Source organism: Trachemys scripta, chromosome 4 (assembly GCF_013100865.1).
Source record: "Trachemys scripta elegans isolate TJP31775 chromosome 4, CAS_Tse_1.0, whole genome shotgun sequence".
Lineage (NCBI taxonomy): Eukaryota > Metazoa > Chordata > Testudines > Emydidae > Trachemys > Trachemys scripta.
This window is the reverse complement of record NC_048301.1, coordinates 7,311,476-7,332,179: the sequence shown is the minus strand read 5'-3', so window position 1 is coordinate 7,332,179 and position 20,704 is coordinate 7,311,476. Positions and strand designations below refer to the sequence as shown.

Genomic DNA, 20,704 nt, shown 5'->3' with positions numbered 1-20,704 from the left:
GAGGGGGCGGGGGGAGAAGTGAGCAGAGGGAGGGGAAGGGGCAGGGGAGCCGGTGGGGAGGGGTGCATTCAGCTGGCAGCAGCTCGCAGCTCCCTTTTGTAAAGCTGTCTCCTTAGAGATGTTAATGCTGCGTGTGCTGTCCCCGTGCAGGCTCCTGTGAAGGACGCTGGCCCAGAACAGCGGCAGGGGCTTGGGGTGCATTGTACCCTCCTGAAGCACTAACAAAAGCCTCCCCCTTTGCTTTGCAGTGGCACTTGGGGTGCAGGCGGCCGCTGTGCGAGAGCTTCGTTCACAGGAAGGTGAGTGAGGGCAGGGGGGAGACGTGGCTCTGGGGTCTGATCCTGGTTCCTGCCAGTTTTACACCAGTGGAACTCCATTAACTGCAAGCGGGTGGCTCCTGGCTCAGGCTAGCGTAGGTGAGAGCAGAGCTGGGACGTGCCCCTGTTTGGCTGGCCGCAGTGGCTGTGTGGATTGACGACATTGTCCGGGTTGCTAGGGATGGACAGTGATGCTTTTGTTTGTACTGGAAGAGAGCAAAGCCCGTGCTCGCAAGATTCACATGGTCACTTTTCTTTGCCGTTAGATAACCCTTCTTGTCCCTGCGTGGGATTAACTTGGGGTGAGGGGGAGAATAAGCAGCATCTCTGGCTATTTGGCTGGAATATATCCAGACCTTCCTTCCCAATGCTATTACTAACGCTGTCCATCACTAAGGAACTGGCTGGCTTTTCACCATTCATGCTGGTGTCTCTTTGCGTTTTACTGGGCTTGGACAATAGAAACCGGCTAGTCAGTTTCATTGTTGTTGCTTGCCCGTTGCCTGCTCCGGCTGCGGGCCCTTGCACAGTGCTGCTAGGTTTGAGTTTGGTTGGAATCCAGACGAGCTGTTTTTTATTGATAGCCTCAGGGTTTTGAGTCTATTTCCATTAAAAGATGTGTTTTTGTTTTGTTTTTTTCAAGTTTGTTTTTTAAGCAATATAAATTTTGGGCCTAAGTTACCTGACTCTACACTTAAAGAAACAGATGGTCCCTGCCCTTTAGGTTTTAATAATATTGGTTGTCTAGTGATTGATCTGTTACTGAAAGCAAAGCTACCTCGGTAAGTAAGTTTACAGACAGCATCTGCTGTCTGGTAGTAAAACATGAGCTCTTTAAGATTTTGGACAATCTAGAAAGGTGTTTGGCAGAAGGCAGGGCATGGAGATGCAGCTGCAAACAAGGAGAAAATCCTGACACATCCTAGTCCCTGATTCTGCAGTTTGATCTGCCGGGGCACACCCCTGCCATCACATAGTTTCAGCTGCAGGATTGGGGCCTCAGAAATGGCATGGAAGCCCGGCGCATCCACCTAGCAGAATTATACAGTGAGAGAGGGAAAACATGGGGTTTTACCTGCTGGGTGAATTAATTCTTTATTTTTCTTAATCCTGTGAATCTTCTTGGATTTTCATTTGCCCAACTGAGGGGAAAATGGTAATAAAAAGGTTACGGTGCTAAAAAGCCTGATGCCTGCTATTAAATAGATGCTCAGTGGTATGGCAGTGAGTCAGCATCGATAGGCTAGGGAGAGACAAAAGACTTATCAGTGCAAGTACAGGGTTGAGAACTCCTTGCAAATTACGTAATTGCTTATTTCCAGACAAATGGGATGTTGTGGGATATATCTGCCGCTTGCTTTGTTTACTTTGAAAATAATTAGCGCTGTGTATATACCTTGGGTTTTACCACACGACGGGTTTCTAAAGTTCTTGCGATGTGCAAATTGCAGTCGTTCCTATAATCAAAACAGATGGGCACATTGTTTTTTCTTATTGATGCGAAGGCTTATTATTGAGGCTCTTACAATGCACATACTGAAGTGTTGTGAATATTCAAAACGGTGCGCTGCTTTCTGAGCTATTAACATAGATTTAGAGCACTTTATACACAATTTATCTTTTGCTAGTCTGTCAGGGAGCGCAACATGGTTAGCAGAATTCCCTTTCCCTGCCAACTTTAAAAGGCTTTAAGAGTTTGATTGGAAATACAGGCTGTGTTGAAGAATTAGATGGGGGAACATGGTGATAGATGAGCGTGAGGTTCACAGTGACTAGTATTGGGCTGCAAAAATTATTAGTCTACTCAATGGGACAGTGCAGATGCCAGCTGTAGAATTGACTTTGGTAGTGACCCTTGAAGAGAGTTCAGTGTGTTGTAAAGTGACTTACTGATACTAAGGTGCCATTTGCAAAATTGTCTTTTGGGGTTTTTTTTCCCCCCTTTGGCTTCTCTGCCCCCGTTGCCTTTTTGCATTGTCTGACACGTCAGGGAACTGTTGCTCTCATGAGATGAAATAAGGTACTGCAAGACTGTGAGTGGCATGGATTTATTTTAGAAATTATTCTGAAATGCATAAAAAGCAAAGAGCCTGGGTTTGCAGAAGATATATATTGGAAGTAGGTGGTGAATCATGCCAATGTAGACGCTGCTCCGATGGCTGAGAGAGAGAGTTCATTAACTGGCAGAGATAATGACTTTAGATAAGACAACCAATCACAGACCTTTCAGTGAGCTCAAGTATCAGTCATTTCAATGGATGTTTTATTTATCTTGTGAAAAGGCCCTTTTTTTAAACATGACCTTTTTTTTTTTTTTTTTTTTCTTCTCCTTGCCATATGCCTGTGTAATTCCTATTGTCAAATCAGTGGAAAGAGAAGAATAAGTTACAGTTTAACCTGTCAAACTATGATCTTGCTTTTCGGTGTGGGAGGAGTGCTGCAAAAATGGCTTCTTGTCTTCTAAAATTAATGTTCTTGTTTTGATGGTGGTTTATGATACAGCACTCTAATAAGAATGTCTAACTCACAATCATTCAAATCTGCAAAGCAGTGAAGACTAATGGCAAAACCATAGGTACCGTATCATTGCTATTCCTTGAATTACTTTTGTGATCCTTTAGAGATAGCTTATTCATGAATATAAAAAAATTAGGGTGCAGGGCAGTAGCTTAGAGAAACGTTTTTGGACCAACATAACTTAAATGGACAGGATTAAATGTGGCCGTGAAAATGAAAAATTACAGTAAATGATATTCCTTTAAAGGAAAGTGGCCAATGCGCTGATTGGTTTTCCTCCTATAGCAACGTTGCTTTGTTGTTGATTACAGACTTACAAATGCAGTATTCATTTGTGCTGTGCTAATTGTATTGTTCTTACCCGATCATGTTACTGGTTGATCAGGTAAATCTACCTCTCCATTGGTTTTATACGAAAGCTTGAAGTTTGATATTGGTTCGAGAGTTTACCATTCTAAGTAGCAGTCATCTCTGGAACCTGTGTTATTAAATTTAGCTTGAAATTAAGTTGTAGCAGGTCTCTGCAACATATATTGTGAAGGTTATCTGGTTCTCTTGAGAAGGTAGATTTAATCTAAGAGGTTTGGAAATTAGCAGGAAGGTAGAATTGGTCTCCTCCACAATTAAAATATTTTCCTTTCATCCTCTATACACCTGCTTCTTACTGTGATGCTTCACAAAATGTATGTGTAGGGAAGGATACCTTCATTATAAATATTTATTATAATATCCAACCTTTTTTCCCAAGTTTATTTTCTATTAAGAATCTCCCATAAAACTTCCCTGATGCTAACTGGAAACTTGCTACACTGTCAATTTCTGTTGGTGGATTTGTCCCTTCTAAAAGTTTCACCATCTTCTAGTTTTAGTGCTTTTCCAATACTTGTAAGGGCTGAAGCCACCTTGAGGCTCTGATGAACGAAGAGCCATCGGTATGTTAAAGCAGATCAATCTTTGGTTTTCTGTGCTGAACCATCTGTTGAAACGTTTAATGTTGGGAGAGTAAATACAAGGGCTTCAGTGCTGTAAAACAGATACAACGAAGGGTTGAATGTGAGGCTGAGCAAAACTACTTTATCAAAATCCCCCCCCCCCCCGGATATATTAAAAAAAAACTTGGAGACCGTATCTCGCAGCTAGTGAGTGATCCCTGACGTGGGCGACTCTATCAGCTTTGCTGAGCATTGCTCTTGCTGTAGCTTTTATTATGCACTAGTATGGGGAGCGACTGAGCAGTAAGACAAGCCAGACATTCCATCTAGGAGCTCAGCTGCTGGGCCATCTGGAGGGGAGATGAAAGGCCTGAGTTTAACTCTGGCTTTGTATTTTTTTGTTTTGTTTTCCCCCTCTCCCCGTTCTAGGCCTTCTTTCTCCTGCCAATCTGCCTTCTCTCACATCTCCCCTACCGCCCCCAAGGGAACATAACCCGCAGCGGTGACACAAAGTCAGTTTCTGCACTTGAAATTGCTGGAGGTCAGAGGCGCACTACAGTACAGTGTTCTGCTACTGCTGGCTTGGGTAACTGGGCTCCTTGATGGTGGCTCGCACACGCCTTGGCTTTTCTGGTGCCCGTTGATGAAGTGAGGTCATGAGGCAAGAGCTCTTTAAGCACTGCTGAATAAGGCAGAGAGATGAGCAGGCATCTTGACTCACTTTACAGAGTGTCCTGGAGCCTGGATTATAAACTGGAGGGTGTGTGGGGGAGGCTGCCCCAGCCTCTCTGGTTGGCTTCAGGTGAAGATGATTATTAGATGGCCTACAGAAAGATCTAGCTATCTAGCTAATCAATCTTTTTAAAGCTGTTGAGATGTTATGGGAAAACATGCAATGCTTTCCTGGAGAGTGGGGGAAGGGAACACGTTCTCTGTGCAGCTGGGGAGGGACTGCTAAGATTTCTGAGTTTTGAACCTGAAGTATTCCTTGATCTTTCCCCTACCATGGTCCGGAAATAGGCCTTGCAGTGTGTCTGAAAGATCACTGAACTCTCTCCTCACTGTCCAACAGAGGCAACAATTTAGGGTGTGCTCTGCCAACAATGCCAGCTTTCATTGCTCATCGGTCTGACTTTCTCCCCGACACCTTTGCACTTTGCCCTGTCCCTCATGCATAAGTGGAGCTCCCTGAAAAATCCCTAACGTTACCACGCTCTTTCACTCACCTCCACTGTAATGCATAAACAACACTGGACAATAGGTGGGCAGCTGGTGTGCTGTGACTGCTGATTATTGCAATAATCATATTGGTCTTGCTGTTCCCTTGGCCTCCACAGGATGCCCCAATCCTCCCCCGCCCACATCTTTTCCATACCCACCTGTTATCTCATTGTATACTTGCATTATAAGCTTTTTGGTGGAAGGACCATCCTTCTGATAGATGCATGTGCAGCGCCTAGCACAGTAGGTTCCTGACTGGGACCCCTACGTCGTACCACAGTACAAATAATAAGAACCCATTATGGAAATTCTTTTGCCACCAGCCCCCTTCATTTTTTTAAATCTGGGGCCTTTCAATGCTGCATCCGACTTCAGCTGACATGGTGCAACACATGGGCAAAGCTGTCTTTAAGGGCTGGTTAACGCAATGAAGTTTTATTGTGTCTGAGCACAGTTTACTCCTGCAGGAATTTTGTGCCAAAAAATTCTGTGCACAATATTTTTAAATTGTGCATATTTTAGTTGTCAACAACAAATATTCCCCCAGGAGTGACCATTAAAGATAACCCCTATGACAACCCAATTCCTGTTTCTCTGCCCCCTTCCCCTCAGAGCCCAGCTGCAGGGCCCCTTCCGGCCCAGACACCCATACCTCCTACCCCCAGAGCCCAGCTGCAGGGCAACTCCCAGCTCAGAAACCAATACCCCTTCCCCACCAGAGCCCAGCTGCAGGGTACCCCCCAGCCCAGACACCCACACCCTTATCCCCCCCAAAGCCCAGCTATGGGGGATCCTTCCAGCCTAGCCACCTGCACCCCCTATCTTACAGAGCCCACGTGCAGGGCCCCCCATCTCAGACACCGGCACTCCTCCCCCCTGAGCCCAGGCATCCAGAGGGAGAAACAGCCTGATGCTGGGTGTTTGTAGGGAGTTTCCTGCATGTAACCCCTTTCCTTCAGGGCATGCCAGCAACTGCATCTGCTAGGAACTCTCCAGCTCCACCTCTCTTCCCACCCCCTCTCCTCCCACAATACCTTGTATTTGCAAGCTGGGCTCTGGTGGGTCCAGCAGCCCCTGATGGCAGCCAGGAGCTCTACAGCCCATTTCTGCAAGGGAAAAAGGAAATTCTGTGCAGAACATGAATTCTGCATTGCTCAGTATTCCCCCCAGATGTCAACAATGGTGTTAACTGCCAAACTTCTGAACATGATTCATCCCAGGCTGTGCTGATTTCCAAGCAGAGGTCAGCATCATGTCCGCTCACACGAGGGTTCAGACACAGTGTAGGCCAGTCCAGAGATAGGAAGAACCCAAGCCATTTAGAGTCTTGTAGTTGAAACCCACAGCTGTGTATTGCACCAAACTCATCTATGCTTGAAATGCTACAGCGGTACAGCAGCAGAATCGCAGCTGTGCCGCTGCAGCGCTTCATGTAGACGCTATCTACGCTGGCAGGAGGGTCATAGGTAATCCACCTCCCTGAGAGGTTAGCACTGTCTACAAAAGGGACATAGATCGGCTTAACTGGGTCACTCAGAGATGTGGATTTTTCACCCCCCTGAGCCACGGTCAGTCTAGTTTTCTTGTGTAGAACAGCTCTATAAGCCAATGCAGATGGGAGTTTGGGTGTCACATGTTCCCTGTGGGATGTGTGCCTACACTGCATTCTGCAGTTCCAGAGTTGTGTGCAGGTGTAGGTCCCGGCTGAGTGCACTTCAGTAAGTAATCCTGGAGGTGACAGTGGTATAGACCGTTGTTGTTGTTTCTGCCATTGGTGCTCACTTCACCAGCCTCTTGTCTGAATACCAAAGTGAGCTGTAAAGATGATGCGAAGGGCAGGGCATATAGGAGCCACAGTATCTGTAGCAGAGAACAAAAGGGGCCTGATTCTTCATTGTTCTACTCCTTGTGTAGTCATTCATGCGAGTGCACAGTGGGTGTAAGTGATTACACAAGGACCAAGGCAATTCAGAATCCAGCCCATGTGTTGAGAGCATGGCCTGTCGGCTGGCCTGTCTTCTCCCCTGGGGATTTCTGAAAGCTAATTATCAAAGATCATCGACTTGAGGCAGCTTTATCGCTGATTAGCCCTCTGCCGCTGAATGCTTGTTAGGTCTGATTTTGCGGCTTGCTGTGCTCTTGAAGAGCATTGAGATTCTTCAAGCTTGTTTTTTTTGGGCAGTAATGTCAGTAGCCGTCAGAGTAACTTAGCGGTCCTGAATGCCTGCAGGTGTTGCTAATAAAAGCAAAAGTACCCTTTGACACGACTATTTCATGGTCCCTGTTCTGCAGGAGACCCACGATGAAGAGGGGAGGGGAGAGATCCACGCTCCTCACAATTAGCACTTTGGTCAGGGATTCTCCCATTGCAATGTGGGTGCCGTTGAGAGTCCCAGCCTGAATGTGCAAGACAAAAACGGATACAAAACCTCCTAAACTTGAGAGGCCTTGGGCTGTGATCTCAGGCTGCATGTTTGCGAAGTCTCTTCTGGCTTAGAATGTCTGCTTGTGCCTGTCCCTCCAGCAAAACAATTCTCCGAGAGCCCAAACCCTGTGCAGAAGGTCCTGGGTTGCATGCTTCTAATGACCATGTCGTCTGTCGGCATATGTTTCCATGCTCCGTTACATGTGTGAGACAAAAATGCAAATAAATGGCCATGTACATATATGCAGAAAGGGTGGTTGGCCAGCTAATTCCACATAAGGCCTTGCGAGCTCATCGGCAGTCATGAATGATGGCTTGTTCCAGAGTTTTAAGAAGAGGGATAAATGTACACCGGAAAGTGCGTCTACAGAAGCTGCTTTGTAGCCATGTCTGATCCCATTGTTCAGTGTCATTAGCAAGGCTGGAAACACCAAAAACTGGTTTAATAAAATGACGCGCGTGTTCTGAGTTCTTGGCAGTGTTCTTTTTCCATTTCTGGCAGGAAATTCTGCTTCTAGCCCATGTATAACGGAGATTGGGTCCTTTGATTATTAATTCATTTGCATAACCCCAGGCTGAGCTAACTTAATCCCCGACTTTAAGGAAGGTGGGAGGCAGCGGGGGCCAAAAACGCTCATGCAGGTGTGTGTGTGTAATCCAGTATCATTTCTGGGTGTTTTTTAAACGTGCAGTTCTGTGGCAGGGTTATTTTCAGAGAGGAGTTTTGTTCAGCTCTGCTGCTCTTTCACTTAATGGCTCACCTTGCACATGTCCTGGCTTGCAGCTTTTCAGTGCTCCGCATTAATGAGCTACAAGTCAATAAGAGCCCTGCCATGGTTGTGCTCTTTGCATGGACTTGAGACCTTGATAAGAATTTGACCCATATGCGCTGGTTTCCATGACATAGTACCATATTTGCTTTGGGAGCTCCTTTCGTGAGTGCTGACAGAGTCCTGGGGCTACGCTTGACCTGGCCAAGGCTTCTTAGCCTATGTGCAATGTACCTTAGGTGGCATGTGATCAGGATTCATCACCAAATTTGGTCTGCTGGTTGGATCGTTAGCTTGCCCAGCTCCGGCCAGGTACTGACGGGGAGCGCGGCATGAACGCTGATCCAGGCCAAGGAGTTGTACTGAGATTGGCCTCGATATACTCTGCTCCCCAGAGCAGGAGGGTTTGTACAGTTTAATGAGCCACTATGTTGAACTGTAGAGAAAAACCTCAAGTGGTCTTGCATGCTACTGTCATGCCAATCTCCTCAGTTGCTGTGGACATAAGCACTTGAGCTACTTGTAGAGAAGGGGGCAACCCAGACTTTAGTTAGAGAGAGAGTGTGTGTGTGTGTGTGTGTGTGTGTGTTAGAAGTCAGTCTTTTTTTCTTCCTAGAAAAGGGAGAACACTGCTACATGCAGTCTTTCCGTTGGTGAAAGTGGTTGCTGGTGCTATTTGATTTTTCCTGCTGGTAAACAACCCAAGAGACGGGCAACATGTAGGATGGAAAAGATGAAGCAAGCTAGCATGGTCCGAGTAGAAATGTCTGTTCTTGGATAACAGTATGTTGTATAGCATTGTCGGAGCGCATGGTGTGGCCCTACCTACAGTCTAATAACAGGCAAGGGTAAAAGGTGGAGGACAGCAAAGATGTGACACGAGACATTTCAGACGAGGGGCTCTAGAAATCTGTCCCTTAGTTTTGCTTGACACCGTTGACCTACAGTCAGCTCTGTTTCTACTGTGTGTGTTGTTTTTCTTCTTGCTATTGCAGACAAAGCATTACCTAAACCACCTAGGGAATAAACGTAGCTCCTGGGAACACTCTCTTCTTACACCACCTCATCTGCTGGCTCCAGTGAAGCTAAACAAGCCGCGTTTTGATGAACTGCTGCGAAGCGGCTAGTACTATCATGTAAACAGGGAAGCTCTTTGCATCAGCCTGACTCATTCAGTCTTTTGTGGGAGGGGGAGGGTCCCCTCTGTGCAGTGCAGAAATAATTATGCACTGGGTCTCTGCTGAATAAAGCAGAGCTAATGAGTATTGCTAACCAGGCCTTCGGTGCTACACCAGGGCCACTCAGCCAAAAGACACTCCTTGCAATTCATGTTTGTATTGAAGATAACGTTTAGGGTAAGTTACATGGCTCTAGTATCAGAAGGGAGCCGTGTTAGTCTGGATGTGTAAAAGCAGCAAAAGTGGCACCTTATAGACTAGCAGACGTATGAGCTTTCGTGGGTGAATACCCACTTCTTCACTGGAGCAGGATGAGGTCCTTCAGTCTGCTAAAATTCTCAGGTCAGGTGACCTAAGATGGAAGTAGATGCCACCTCCCTAATGTAATTGGTCCTAATTGATCTGAAAACTTGAAAAAGGCTTGCATGAGAATTGCCTTCTGCTGTCCATTTAATCACTGGGCTTCAGAGCTTCCTGAACTCAAATAGTGGCCAAGTAGGATTTTTTTAGGGCTGTCAAATGATTAGAAAAATTAATCGCGATTAATCGCACTGTTAAGAAAAGAATACCATTTATTTAAATTTTTGGATGTTTTCTACATTTTCAAATATATTGATTTCAGTTACAATACAGATTACAAAGTGTACAGTGCTCACTTTATATTTAGTTTTGATTACAAGTGTTTGCACTGTAAAAAGACAAAAGAAATAGTTTTTCCCAATTCACCTAATACAAGTACTGTAATGCAATTGTATCTTGCAATGCTGGCTACAAAAGTGCCATGCAAATGCCTGTTCTCACTTTCTGGTGACATTGTAATAAGAGGGCAGCATTATCTCCTGTAAATGTAACCAACCTTGTTTGTCTTAGCAATTGGCTGAATGAGAAATAGGACTGAGTGGATGTGTAGGCTCTGAAGTTTTACATTGTTTTGTTTTCGAGAGCAGTTTTATAGCAAAAAAAAAAAAAAATCTACATTTGTAAGTTGCATTTTCAAGACAAAGAGATTGCACTACAGTACTTGCGTCAGGTGAATTGAAAAATACTGTTTCTTCTGTTTATCATTTTTCAGTGCAAATATTTGTAATCAAAATATACACTTTGATTTCAATTACAACACAATACAAGATATATATGAAAATGTAGAAAAACATCCGCAATATTTAATAAATTTCAATTGGTCGTCTCTTGTTTTGCAGTGCGATTAAAACTGCGATTAATTGCAATACAATTTTTTAATCGCGATTAATTTTTTTGAGTTAATCACGTGAGTTAACTGTGATTTAATCAACAGCCCTAATTTTTTCTTAATTGAAATGGGGGAAAAAAGTATCTCTGAGAAAGAACTAAAACTCACCACCTTGATGGATTCAGAATCCCAGAAGAAATCATCCTAGCAGGAAACCCCAGGACCTGACTAGTTTTTCCTAAATCTCTGCTAGAAATCAGGGAGCGCTCTCTGTTTTCACCCAGTTCAAAACAATAGGGAGAGTGGGTGGTAATAGCTGATTTTTGATGGTCTAAAGGTCGTTGTGTTTTTCTTTCAGCATCACCCTCTATTGATGCAGATTGAGTGTTGCTGCAGGTAACATGCGTGGGTGAGAGAGAGCTCTTCTCTGTTGCTGGGTTGTGGAATTCAGTAAAGCCAAGATGTATTAGAGCTTCTGAAAAATCCTCAGTGCAGAGGCCCAGAGCCAGCCGAGTAGCATGTTCTTTCGCCCAGTAGGGGCAGTTGATTTGTTTCTCCTCTCTGGCATTTTAGCCTGGTTTCACGTCAGTGCTTGGATTGCTACACTTCTCACTCGGCACTGCTGGTGAAACTGTTTGCTGTGCAATTGCCTGCATCACTCAGCGTGCAAAAGCATGTCCGGTAAAGCCCTTCATCAGTGTAACCATCCAATGTCTCTTCCTCCCAGCAGGTGAGCGAGGTGGGTGATGGGATGGATGAAGCCGAGCAGGACCAGTATGAAGCCCGTCTCAAGGAGCTCTTTGACAGCTTTGACAGCACAGGTACTGGATCCCTTGGGCAGGAGGAGCTGACCGATCTGTGTCACGTGTTACATCTGGAGGAAGTGGCTCCTGGAGCGCTGCAACAGACGCTTCTGCAAGGCAACCTTCTTGGCAGGGTAAGGCCGACTGATTGTGGAGGGAGTAAGTGGCAGAGGCCATGTGCCCCTGCCAAAGCCAACAAGCATGTCCTACCTCATGCAACTGTCTAGCAAAGGGGGATAATGAAAATGTGGGGCGTGCCCTGATTGTTGCATCTCCGTGGGAGCACATGGGAACTTTTGGTTATTGAATTCAGAATCCCGGTCGTTCCTGTAAATTAACGGCTTCCGTGACTTCTTGCAAGGGAAGAGGCAAAAAGAGCACTAGTCAATGAAGCTGCTTTTCCCTGCAAACTGTATTTTGCAGGACTTCTCTCAGTGCTCCCTGTTCTAGGCTAATGGCCTGACCTAGGCCGTTTCTAGGCTAGGGCAATCCGCAATGGGGTAACTGGTTACACTGGCACCAAACCCTCACGTAGATATGGTGCCCCAGGGCACAGCAGGGCTTGCACTGGTGTGTTACCCAACTGAGATGCACCAAGGCAGCATATGCACATGAGGGGTTTGTGAAGATGTAACCATGCTGATGTTGCTAGGTGAAGGAGGCGGCTTATCTCCTCTGCTGTAAAAGGTAATGACCCTTATACAGTGACTCTCCTCTCGGCTGCTTGGAAGCAGGAGCCAAAGTGACTCAATTCGGACGTAATCTTTACCATAAGAAAATAGCCTGCTTTTCCCTATGGCTTTCTCTTGAACTGAAACAAGTGCACAGAGCTGAAAGAGGAATTCGTGACAATGAGGAAGAAAACTATTGCTAATGGATACATTTCTTAAGACTTTAAGGAAGTCTGTCACACTGAGTCTTTGGGCTAGAGTCACTTCCTTTCCGATGCAGAGCGGAGTGACTTCTGCTTCAACTATTGCACTCAACTAAGGGGGTTTGTTTACACACAAACTGCCTTTAACTCGGATGTTGCCCTGATTTAATTAAACTGGTGCAGCTTTGGTGCACTCTTACACTCGTTTAAACCTGTTTTCATCCGATGTAAGATGATGCATCAATTTAGCTTATGCTTGTTAAATAACAGATATAAACCAGATTTAAACTGATGTAAGTGTGTCCTCACACATAAAGTTGCACCGGTATAACTCAATTGGGGCAACATTAACACGTCTAGTTAAATGAGTGCAACATTTAGACCGGCTCTTATGACACTCTGTCCAAATATACTCCTGGCAGCAGGCTTGGAAACGGGCCATCATTGGTTCTACAGGTGTTCATTAACTTTCCATGCAAGTGATCTGGCTTTGTTTCAGTTTTGAAACTGTTTGTGTTTAAAGTATTTTCCCTTTATTTCTTCCATGGGGTGGTGGTAAGAAGAAATCCTGTGACTTTGTGCTCCAGCAGCCTTCCAGATAGCCGGGAGGGGGTGTTCAGTCTTTGTCTAATGGCCTCAATTATTATAGAATTCTTAAAACTGAGGCTAGTTTCAGACATGACTTTGATCTTTTACATTTACAGTCCACTGTATCCTCCCACTCTACAGAGAGCATGGGATTTCCTCAGATGTAACCAGAATACTCTGCTGTGACTCCTGAGCGGGTGGATTATGTGGAGGAGCAGCTGTGGTCTGTGAATTGTTCGCCACAGCCGAGCTTCCCTCTTGTTAGATCACGGCATCTGTGTACAGTGATACTGTGTACCAGATTTGGTACCGGCTTGTCTGGATAACGGGGGTGCAAGTGAATGCACCTGTTTTTAAAGCAGCATTAGGGTGTGATGGTTGCTTTATAGACTTCAAGATCAGCCTGTTGCTCAGTGTGAACCAGGTGCATCATGGGACTTTCAAACTGAAAACAAATGTCACGTGTTGCTGGGCTGTATCCTATTGCACAAGACGCCTGCCCCTGAAAATGAAGAGCTTTGGTGCTTGAAAGCCTTTGTTTGATAAAACTCCTTAAAATCAGGAAAACAGAGGAAGCTAGGGCCAAGTTTCCTCTGCTTCAGACTAGGGCAAGTGCAATAATTTAACCTGCGAATTTCTCACCAAACCTAATCTTCCTCAGACAAAATAACTTTGTAAAAAAGAAACTTCCTCCCCCTTGGGTTGAGATTCTCTTGCTGATAGGACTTGCTGGCAGGGAAGCATTAATGGATACAAGAGGAGACTTCTGACCTTTCCAAATAGCAGCATGGCATTTGCTTGAATACTAGTTACTTCCCACACCAGCTCGAACTTTGTCCGTTCAGACGCCATCATCCGGCTTCACTGCGGAACATGAGAGCAGACGGGGGTGAGGAATAAGGGGTGCCTCAAAAGCCTGGTTGCTTGAATTTTGCCAGGGAATTTGGCCAGCTATGCTAGCTGTAAAGCTAGAACGAAGTCCCTTGTCAGATGCCCACTTGGAGAGTAACAGGGACAAGGTAAAAAGGAAACGTTGGAAACGCTCAGCCTAAAGAAAAGAAGAGGCTGCTATTAAAGAATGTCATGAGGACTGAATCACTCTTTGCGTAGTTATCACAACGTGCTTAATCTCCTAAAGCTTTCCTGAGGCGATGACAATGTTTTGGGGTTTTTTTTGGCTTTGGGAACAGTTGTGTTATAGTCTCGTGTCTTAATGAGAGTTCTAATAATCTCTGTCTTCAGCCTCTCCTCACGCCTCCCCGCTTACCCCACTTGCTAGTGGCATCAATGGTCCATGCCTGAGTATGAACCTGATTTAATGGTTATCAAATCCTTTGGGCTTCCTAGGGAGGTTGTCAAGAGACTGGCAGTAAACACGCTGCTCCCTAATGGAGGTCTATTCCATCAGCACCAATCTAGTTCTTGCAGATGGTTACTCTCCACACTGAGTGGCTTTTGTTTTGTGTATTTAAAAAGCAACCTTGTTTTAAAGGACACTTGTGCGGTGGGGGAGAAATGAACTGACATGTCTAAGCAGTTGCAACTCGGCAAGTCATGTGCCAGCTTTTGTATTTGATGTTTGCCTATGAATAATGAATACACGAAGTCGCGGCTTGTAGTATGGTATTTTCCCAGTGCCCCGGTGATGAAAGTTTTTATATATGAATGCATACAACAAACACTGCTTCTGATGTTCTTGGTGGTTATCTGGAATCATGTCAGTTTGAATTAAGCTAGCATACCACTTTCTGTGCATAAAACTCTAAGGATTAACAAATCCACTCTACCTTCCCAGTATGTCTTGGTTATAGAAATCTGATAGTTTGTCTTGCAGTAGGACTAACCCAACTCTCACTATCCTTTCTTATCTCCATTGTGTACTAAGGCAGTGCTCAAAATAACCCTTCAAATTCCTCTGTGGGGTGCATTTCATTGTGCCTTTTGAAATACAGTAGCCAGTGTGCTTGTACATTTCCATCTATTTTGTGGACTTTAACAGTTAACAATGGTTCTTGCATCATAAATGCTCAGTAGGGAATAAAAAAATTAGTGTTAGTGTGACTTTTTTGCATCAGTTGTGCTTCTAGTTCAGCCACACTGAAAATGTACGAGGTGCCTCCCAAAACAAGGAGACATGGTCCCTGCCTTAGAGTTGAAATGTGAGGCTAGACCATGTAGCCATTGGAATGTATTTTACCTAGTTCCTTTCAGATGGCAGAAGCTTTATGCTGCACTGTAATAGCGGAATGTTTGCTGCTTGTGAAGGATCAGTTTAGTTTTACAGCTACATAGGTTCATACAGATCTCAATAGTGATTCCTTGCATCTAGTTAGCATTTAATGCTGTCAATCACTTTCCTCTAGGGCCTCAATGATAAAACTAGCTCTTTAAGGAAACTTGTCTTTCAAATGATTTTCAACAAAAGGAGACAAAACCAAAGTTTCCATCCCAAGAATCTTAAGTTTAAAGAACTACCAAGGAGAGTCTGTTTCTGGTAGTGCTATATGCTATTCCTTCATGCTGTATAAAGACGGCATCCTAACTCTCTTTCCTGCTGATCCTGACTTCTCTTTGATGGGAGGACTTTGGTATTGGGAGGACTGAGTTGGTTCCATTGCAGAAGGCTAAAACCTCTGGCTGTCCCAGCCCCTGTTTCTGGGGAGTATTGAGGCTCCGGCAGTCCAAGTATCCAGCACATTATAGAGACACGTATTAAACAGCATACAGCTTACGCTGTGCCAATACATACTGGAGTTGGGTGGGCGGCCTGGCCTGGCCTGGTCTAAACTGGGGTTCGTAGCCACTGAGGTAGATACACCCATGCAACCCATAGTGCTGATGTGCTGTACTCGTGTAAACTATACCAGGATTTAATGCAGATTGAATCCTGTGGTGATGCCAGTGGTTAAAACTCGGGTGTAGACAAGGCTGAAGACTCTCTTGTGGCCTTCTTCAGGAGAAGCTGGAAGAGGTCGGGTTTCAGACTGATACGCCTGATGTGAAACGCAAACAGGTGAACATGCACAGAGAGCACCTGCTCCGTTTGTTTTCCTTTTGCAGCTCACCTTTAAAGGGCTGCCTGCTGCCTCCCTGAAATCTCTTAGCAAAGTCTGCCACGATAACGTTCTGTATCTCTCTTCCATTCTGGAATTTTTTGTGTGTGCGCATATAAAATGGACTCTTTAAGAATTCATCTATCCCCAGTTTATTCTCCACCTGAGGTCGTTTTCTGTCTGTGACAGTATGGTTGGTTGCTGTGGGAATGAATTCGCAAACAGAGGATTATGTCTTCAAGTCGAGAATCTTCTATGAAGAACAAGGAAAGGGAAATATAAGAAGCTGGTAACCAGATTCTCTCATGGGAGAGGTAACTTGAAGAGTGTTGATTTGGCTTGTGTTGAGGCGAATAGTGAAAATAATGAATGGTTTGACACGCACACCAGCATAGGGTCCCTTCTAGGCCTATATTGCTACGATTCTGTTTTTTTCTTTCTAGTGCTGATAAGGTGCTAGTTTATAGGAAGCTTCCTTCTAAAAATGGGTCTCAGGATTTCTAAACATTGTCAGGAAAATGCTGCAACCTGCAGTGCAATTCGCCTCTGATCACTGTGGGGAAACTGAGCCATCCTATCTATACATATTGTCTGTTGATTTACTTGTACTTGGATAATTCTTCTCACCTGGGACAAGATGCCTTATTCAGTGGGTGAATACAATATAATTTAGTCTTTGTCTTCCTCTTCCTTGTGAGGACGTGGTGAGTAGATTGTGTGCATGGGATGAGAAATCCCCAGGATCATTTTGCAAGGCTATCGTAAATAGTGCACCAAACCCAACCTCCCCCCCCCCCCCCCAGTAGCCTAAATCTAATAAATAGAGGCAATAATTGTAAAGCTTTGGGACTGGGACCTTTCCTCCCTACCTGTTTGTAGCAGCATCTAGCACAATGGGCCACTGGGTTGCCAATGCCATACAGAACTAATGCTGTGTCATTCTACTCCATTTTATTTCCTGTTTGTTATGCATTAGGAGCTTTGTAGTAAATGCTGTACCAACAGCACATGGGACCTACAAACTTGAGAGCTCTGCCAATTGCTAGATTCTGAAATGTCATTTGGGCTCCCGTTAATTCAGTCATCAAGAGCATTAAACTTGACATCTGCTGTAACTATTTCACCACGGTGCTCTCTTCCTTCTGTTTTGAAGGGGCTTAGGAGTTTTTTTGATCTTGAGTTTCTAAGACTGTTTTTCAGAAGTTGAGGTAAATGGAGTTGCAGTCGAACCTCAGAATCACGAACACTTCAGGAACGGAGGATGTTCGTAACTCTGAAATGTTTGTAATTCTGAACAAAACGTTCTGGTGGCTCTTCCAAAAGTTTACAACTGAACATTGACTTAATACAGCTTTGCATCTGAAGAAGTGAGGTTCTTACCCACGAAAGCTTATGCTCCCAATACTTCTGTTAGTCTCAAAGGTGCCACAGGACCCTCTGTTGCTTTTTACAGATTCAGACTAACACGGCTACCTCTCTGATACTTAATACAGCTTTGAAACTTTGCTATGCAGGAGAAAAATGCTGCTTTCCCTTGATTTTTTTTTTTGTAGTTTAATGCAGGACTGTACGGTTGTTTTTTTTTTCTTCTGTTGCCTGATTGTGTACTTCCAGTTCCAAATGAGCTGTGTGGTTGACTGGTCGGTTCATAACTCTGAGGTTCTCCTGTATGTTCAATAGCTGTGCTAGTGTATTTGTACAGGCTTTGCTGTATCGCAGATTGTCTGATAGAACAGTATCTCCACTTCCATATCTCGACAAGCTTTTTCAAATCTCTGTGTACTGTACCTCCATCGGCCTTTAAAAAAGGCTGGGAAATAAACGTGTCAGCATGGTGACAGTAGCCATTGCTTGAGGATCTTTGGTGTAAAGGGACAACTAGCTTTTTAAAACTGTAATTTTGAGTTTGAGGTGCAGTCTGTCTGGGGGTCCCTTGCTCAGTTCTTTGAGTGTGTTCCTTTTTAGCAGTTGCCTTTTCTCCAGACTTAAATGATATCTTTTGTGAAAGACTCATACAAACATAAGGTCTGTTTCATCATTTTCTTTGGACAGCCAAGATCAAATGTGCAATATAAACAACAAAAGAATACTTCCTCCCCTCTTTCTCTCCACCCCCCCTCTTTGGTTTTAATGATTTTTACTGTATGACAGAAGCCGGTTTAAAAAACAAACCAATCCTCACGTGTTCACTCTTTCAGTTGACTGTGTCCCTCTAGCAGCTAAATCTCAGCGTTCAGAGATCAAATGCCAAATTGTATTCCTCATGAGAGGCCTCCCAGCCTTTTTCCAATGTGACGACTTGTATTTTTGTTGTCATTTCCTTCATAGTCTCCATTTTGGGCAGGGCACCTGTACATTTTCTCAAGTTCCCCGGGGTTCTTGTTTCACTGCTAAACACACTATTGTTGTAACTTGCAGTGATGTATTGTAGGACTAATTATTTGCATTTTTAATCCCATTGCATAGCTGATTGCAATGTTAATTTTTTAAGACTACTATCAGCTTCTTCCCTGAAGACTAATCTCCTTTGGATTCTACTTGAAGCGGTCATGGTGAAATTGCTTCGTGTGATAAAAATGAGCCATCTGTCCCGTGTGCAGCTGTTTGGCTAGAGTTAAACACCAAGGGAAATGCACTGGTTCTACTCTCTCCTCCCTGCCCTCTCCTTCCCCTTCCTTAACACTGCTTGTAAAACTCATTCAATTGCATAGCAAACTCTGACTTGGCAGGAAATATCTCTTTAAGCCTTTAGCATTGATATATTGTGCAGCAGCTTCCTTCAAAACAACTAGCACTCTGTTAGGTGAGAACAATATATTAATACCCCACCCCCCCATTCGCTAGCTATACATATCTAGAGTACTTAAGGGGTTATTCTTTGCCTCTCTGCTAAGAGAGGTATCTGAATAATTCCCACTAGTTATTGGTTGTATCCCTCGCACACTGATGGGAGAACAGGACCCCCCCCTTTTTTAACGTGTTTCTCATCGCACATAAATAGTCACCAGCAATTTACAGATAGCTGGAGTTTGTTCCGTATAGTACAGTAGGAATAATCCACTAACTAAATTAAGCAGCAAGCCCATGCGAGGGATGCTTAGAAGTCATGTCTAATAGTATTTTAGCACCTTGCTCAACCACTCATTAACTAAAGTAGATTATATGTAACTTACACCCCTGAATTTGCCCCGTTGGCTTTAGTCAGCCCTTTGGTGCACTGATTGATTGATCACTTTGGCAGTCAGCTCGCTGAATCGTTTTGTGTGCTAAGGTTCTTAAGCACTGGTACTTCGGGCAAAGTGAGCTGGTGGCTCTGACTGCTCGGACTTGCCGCCTTCATCACACAGCGCTTTCCGCCATTCTCCGATTGGAGAGAAAATTACAAGGAATGTGGTGGGGGATGTGAAACAAGACCAAGTGACTCCTTCGACCCCGTCCGCGGCCCCAACTACACTGTGGGATGTTGATTTAATGCTGCCAGCTGTCAGCAGTAGGTCCTCTGAACCGGTGCTGAAAATGGTTTAACTGCTAATATATTCAGCACTGACTTAGGGTACCCTGTTGTTATTACTGGGGCAGTTTCCTAGTGCTGAATCTGAAACCTCCCCTCCCTCCCCCAACACATCCTAGAGAAGATGATGCAGGGGGAACTGTTAATCTAACTCCTTCATCTTTTATTCATGCTCATTTAGTTTAAATGTCAAGTTTTTTTTTTTTTTTTAATCAGGCAAATTCTCCCATCCCTGTAAACTGCCCTTTGAAGTACACTCGCATGTTGAAATAGACGTAGAATGAACGGCAGCAATTAGTATTCAGATGAAGTAGTCTCTAACAAGTTTCTTTACGGAACATGTATCTAACTCTGTTTAATTACTTCTTGTGCATATGTTTAAAAATCTAGTAGTGATTTGCATAGCTTGAACCGTTGAGTCCAGAATTCATTTGTGCTAGCAGACGAGCTGATGCTTTTCCTTAGCAGCAGTGTGCGTGTACAGCAATCTGCATATTGTTACTCTTGCGTAGCTGTCTGGATGCTCTGTGATCTGCCCTGGGATAAGGAGAAAGCTCGCGCTCTCTCTCGCTCTCTCTCTCTGGCCTTGTCATTCACGGCTAATAAAGGTGCGGGATTTTTTTAACCTCAGTGTAACTAACATGTGTCAGCTGTCCTGAGGTTAAAAATACAGTGCGGACAAGGCTCTGTAGTTTTTACTTCAGTGGAGCTAGATGGGGGCGTAGTGTTGACCTCTGCTAGTTTACCTCATGGTTTAAACTAAAGTGCTTCATCTTCACTATTTACCTCAGGATAGGTCACGTGCTTAGGTTAACCCAAAGTAAAAAACCGCACCCCTTTGTCAGGAAAGACGGCTTGTCTGGTTAGGCAGGCGTGTTAACGCTGTACGACTGTGCAAACTAGCAGAACTTAGCTACAATTCGCTCTCTGGACAGTCCCACCAGTGGTAGTTATCAGCTTGGTCCCGCATACTAGAGCTTCCACCACTGGTGCACTTGCACCAGTAGTGTATTTATGGCCCCCAAATCTGCTAGTGTGGACAAGGCCTCGGCAGTTAGTGCCACTAGCAAATTTGGGGGCCATAAATATACTACTGGTGCAAGTGCACCAGTGGTGGAAGCTCTAGTATGCGGGACCAAGCTGATAACTACCACTGGTGGGACTGTCCAGAGAGCGAATTGTAGCTAAGTTCTGCTAGTTTGCACAGTCGTACAGTGTTAACACGCCTGCCTAACCAGACAAGCCGTCTTTCCTGACAAAGGGGTGTGGTTTTTTACTTTGGGTTAACCTAAGCACGTGACCTATCCTGAGGTAAATAGTGAAGAT

General features: G+C 44.6%; 1 protein-coding gene across 1 annotated transcript in view; it reads left to right on the top strand.

Annotated features, from left to right (window-relative positions):
• Nucleotides 1-248: 248 nt before the first annotated feature.
• Nucleotides 249-20,704, top strand: part of NIN (ninein) — a gene marked incomplete at its 5' end in the record, with an annotated part of 100,837 nt that continues 80,381 nt past the window's right edge. Inside the window, 2 exon segments of the mRNA XM_034767969.1 lie at nucleotides 249-299; nucleotides 11,277-11,486. Coding sequence (XP_034623860.1) covers nucleotides 11,301-11,486 — 186 coding nt within the window.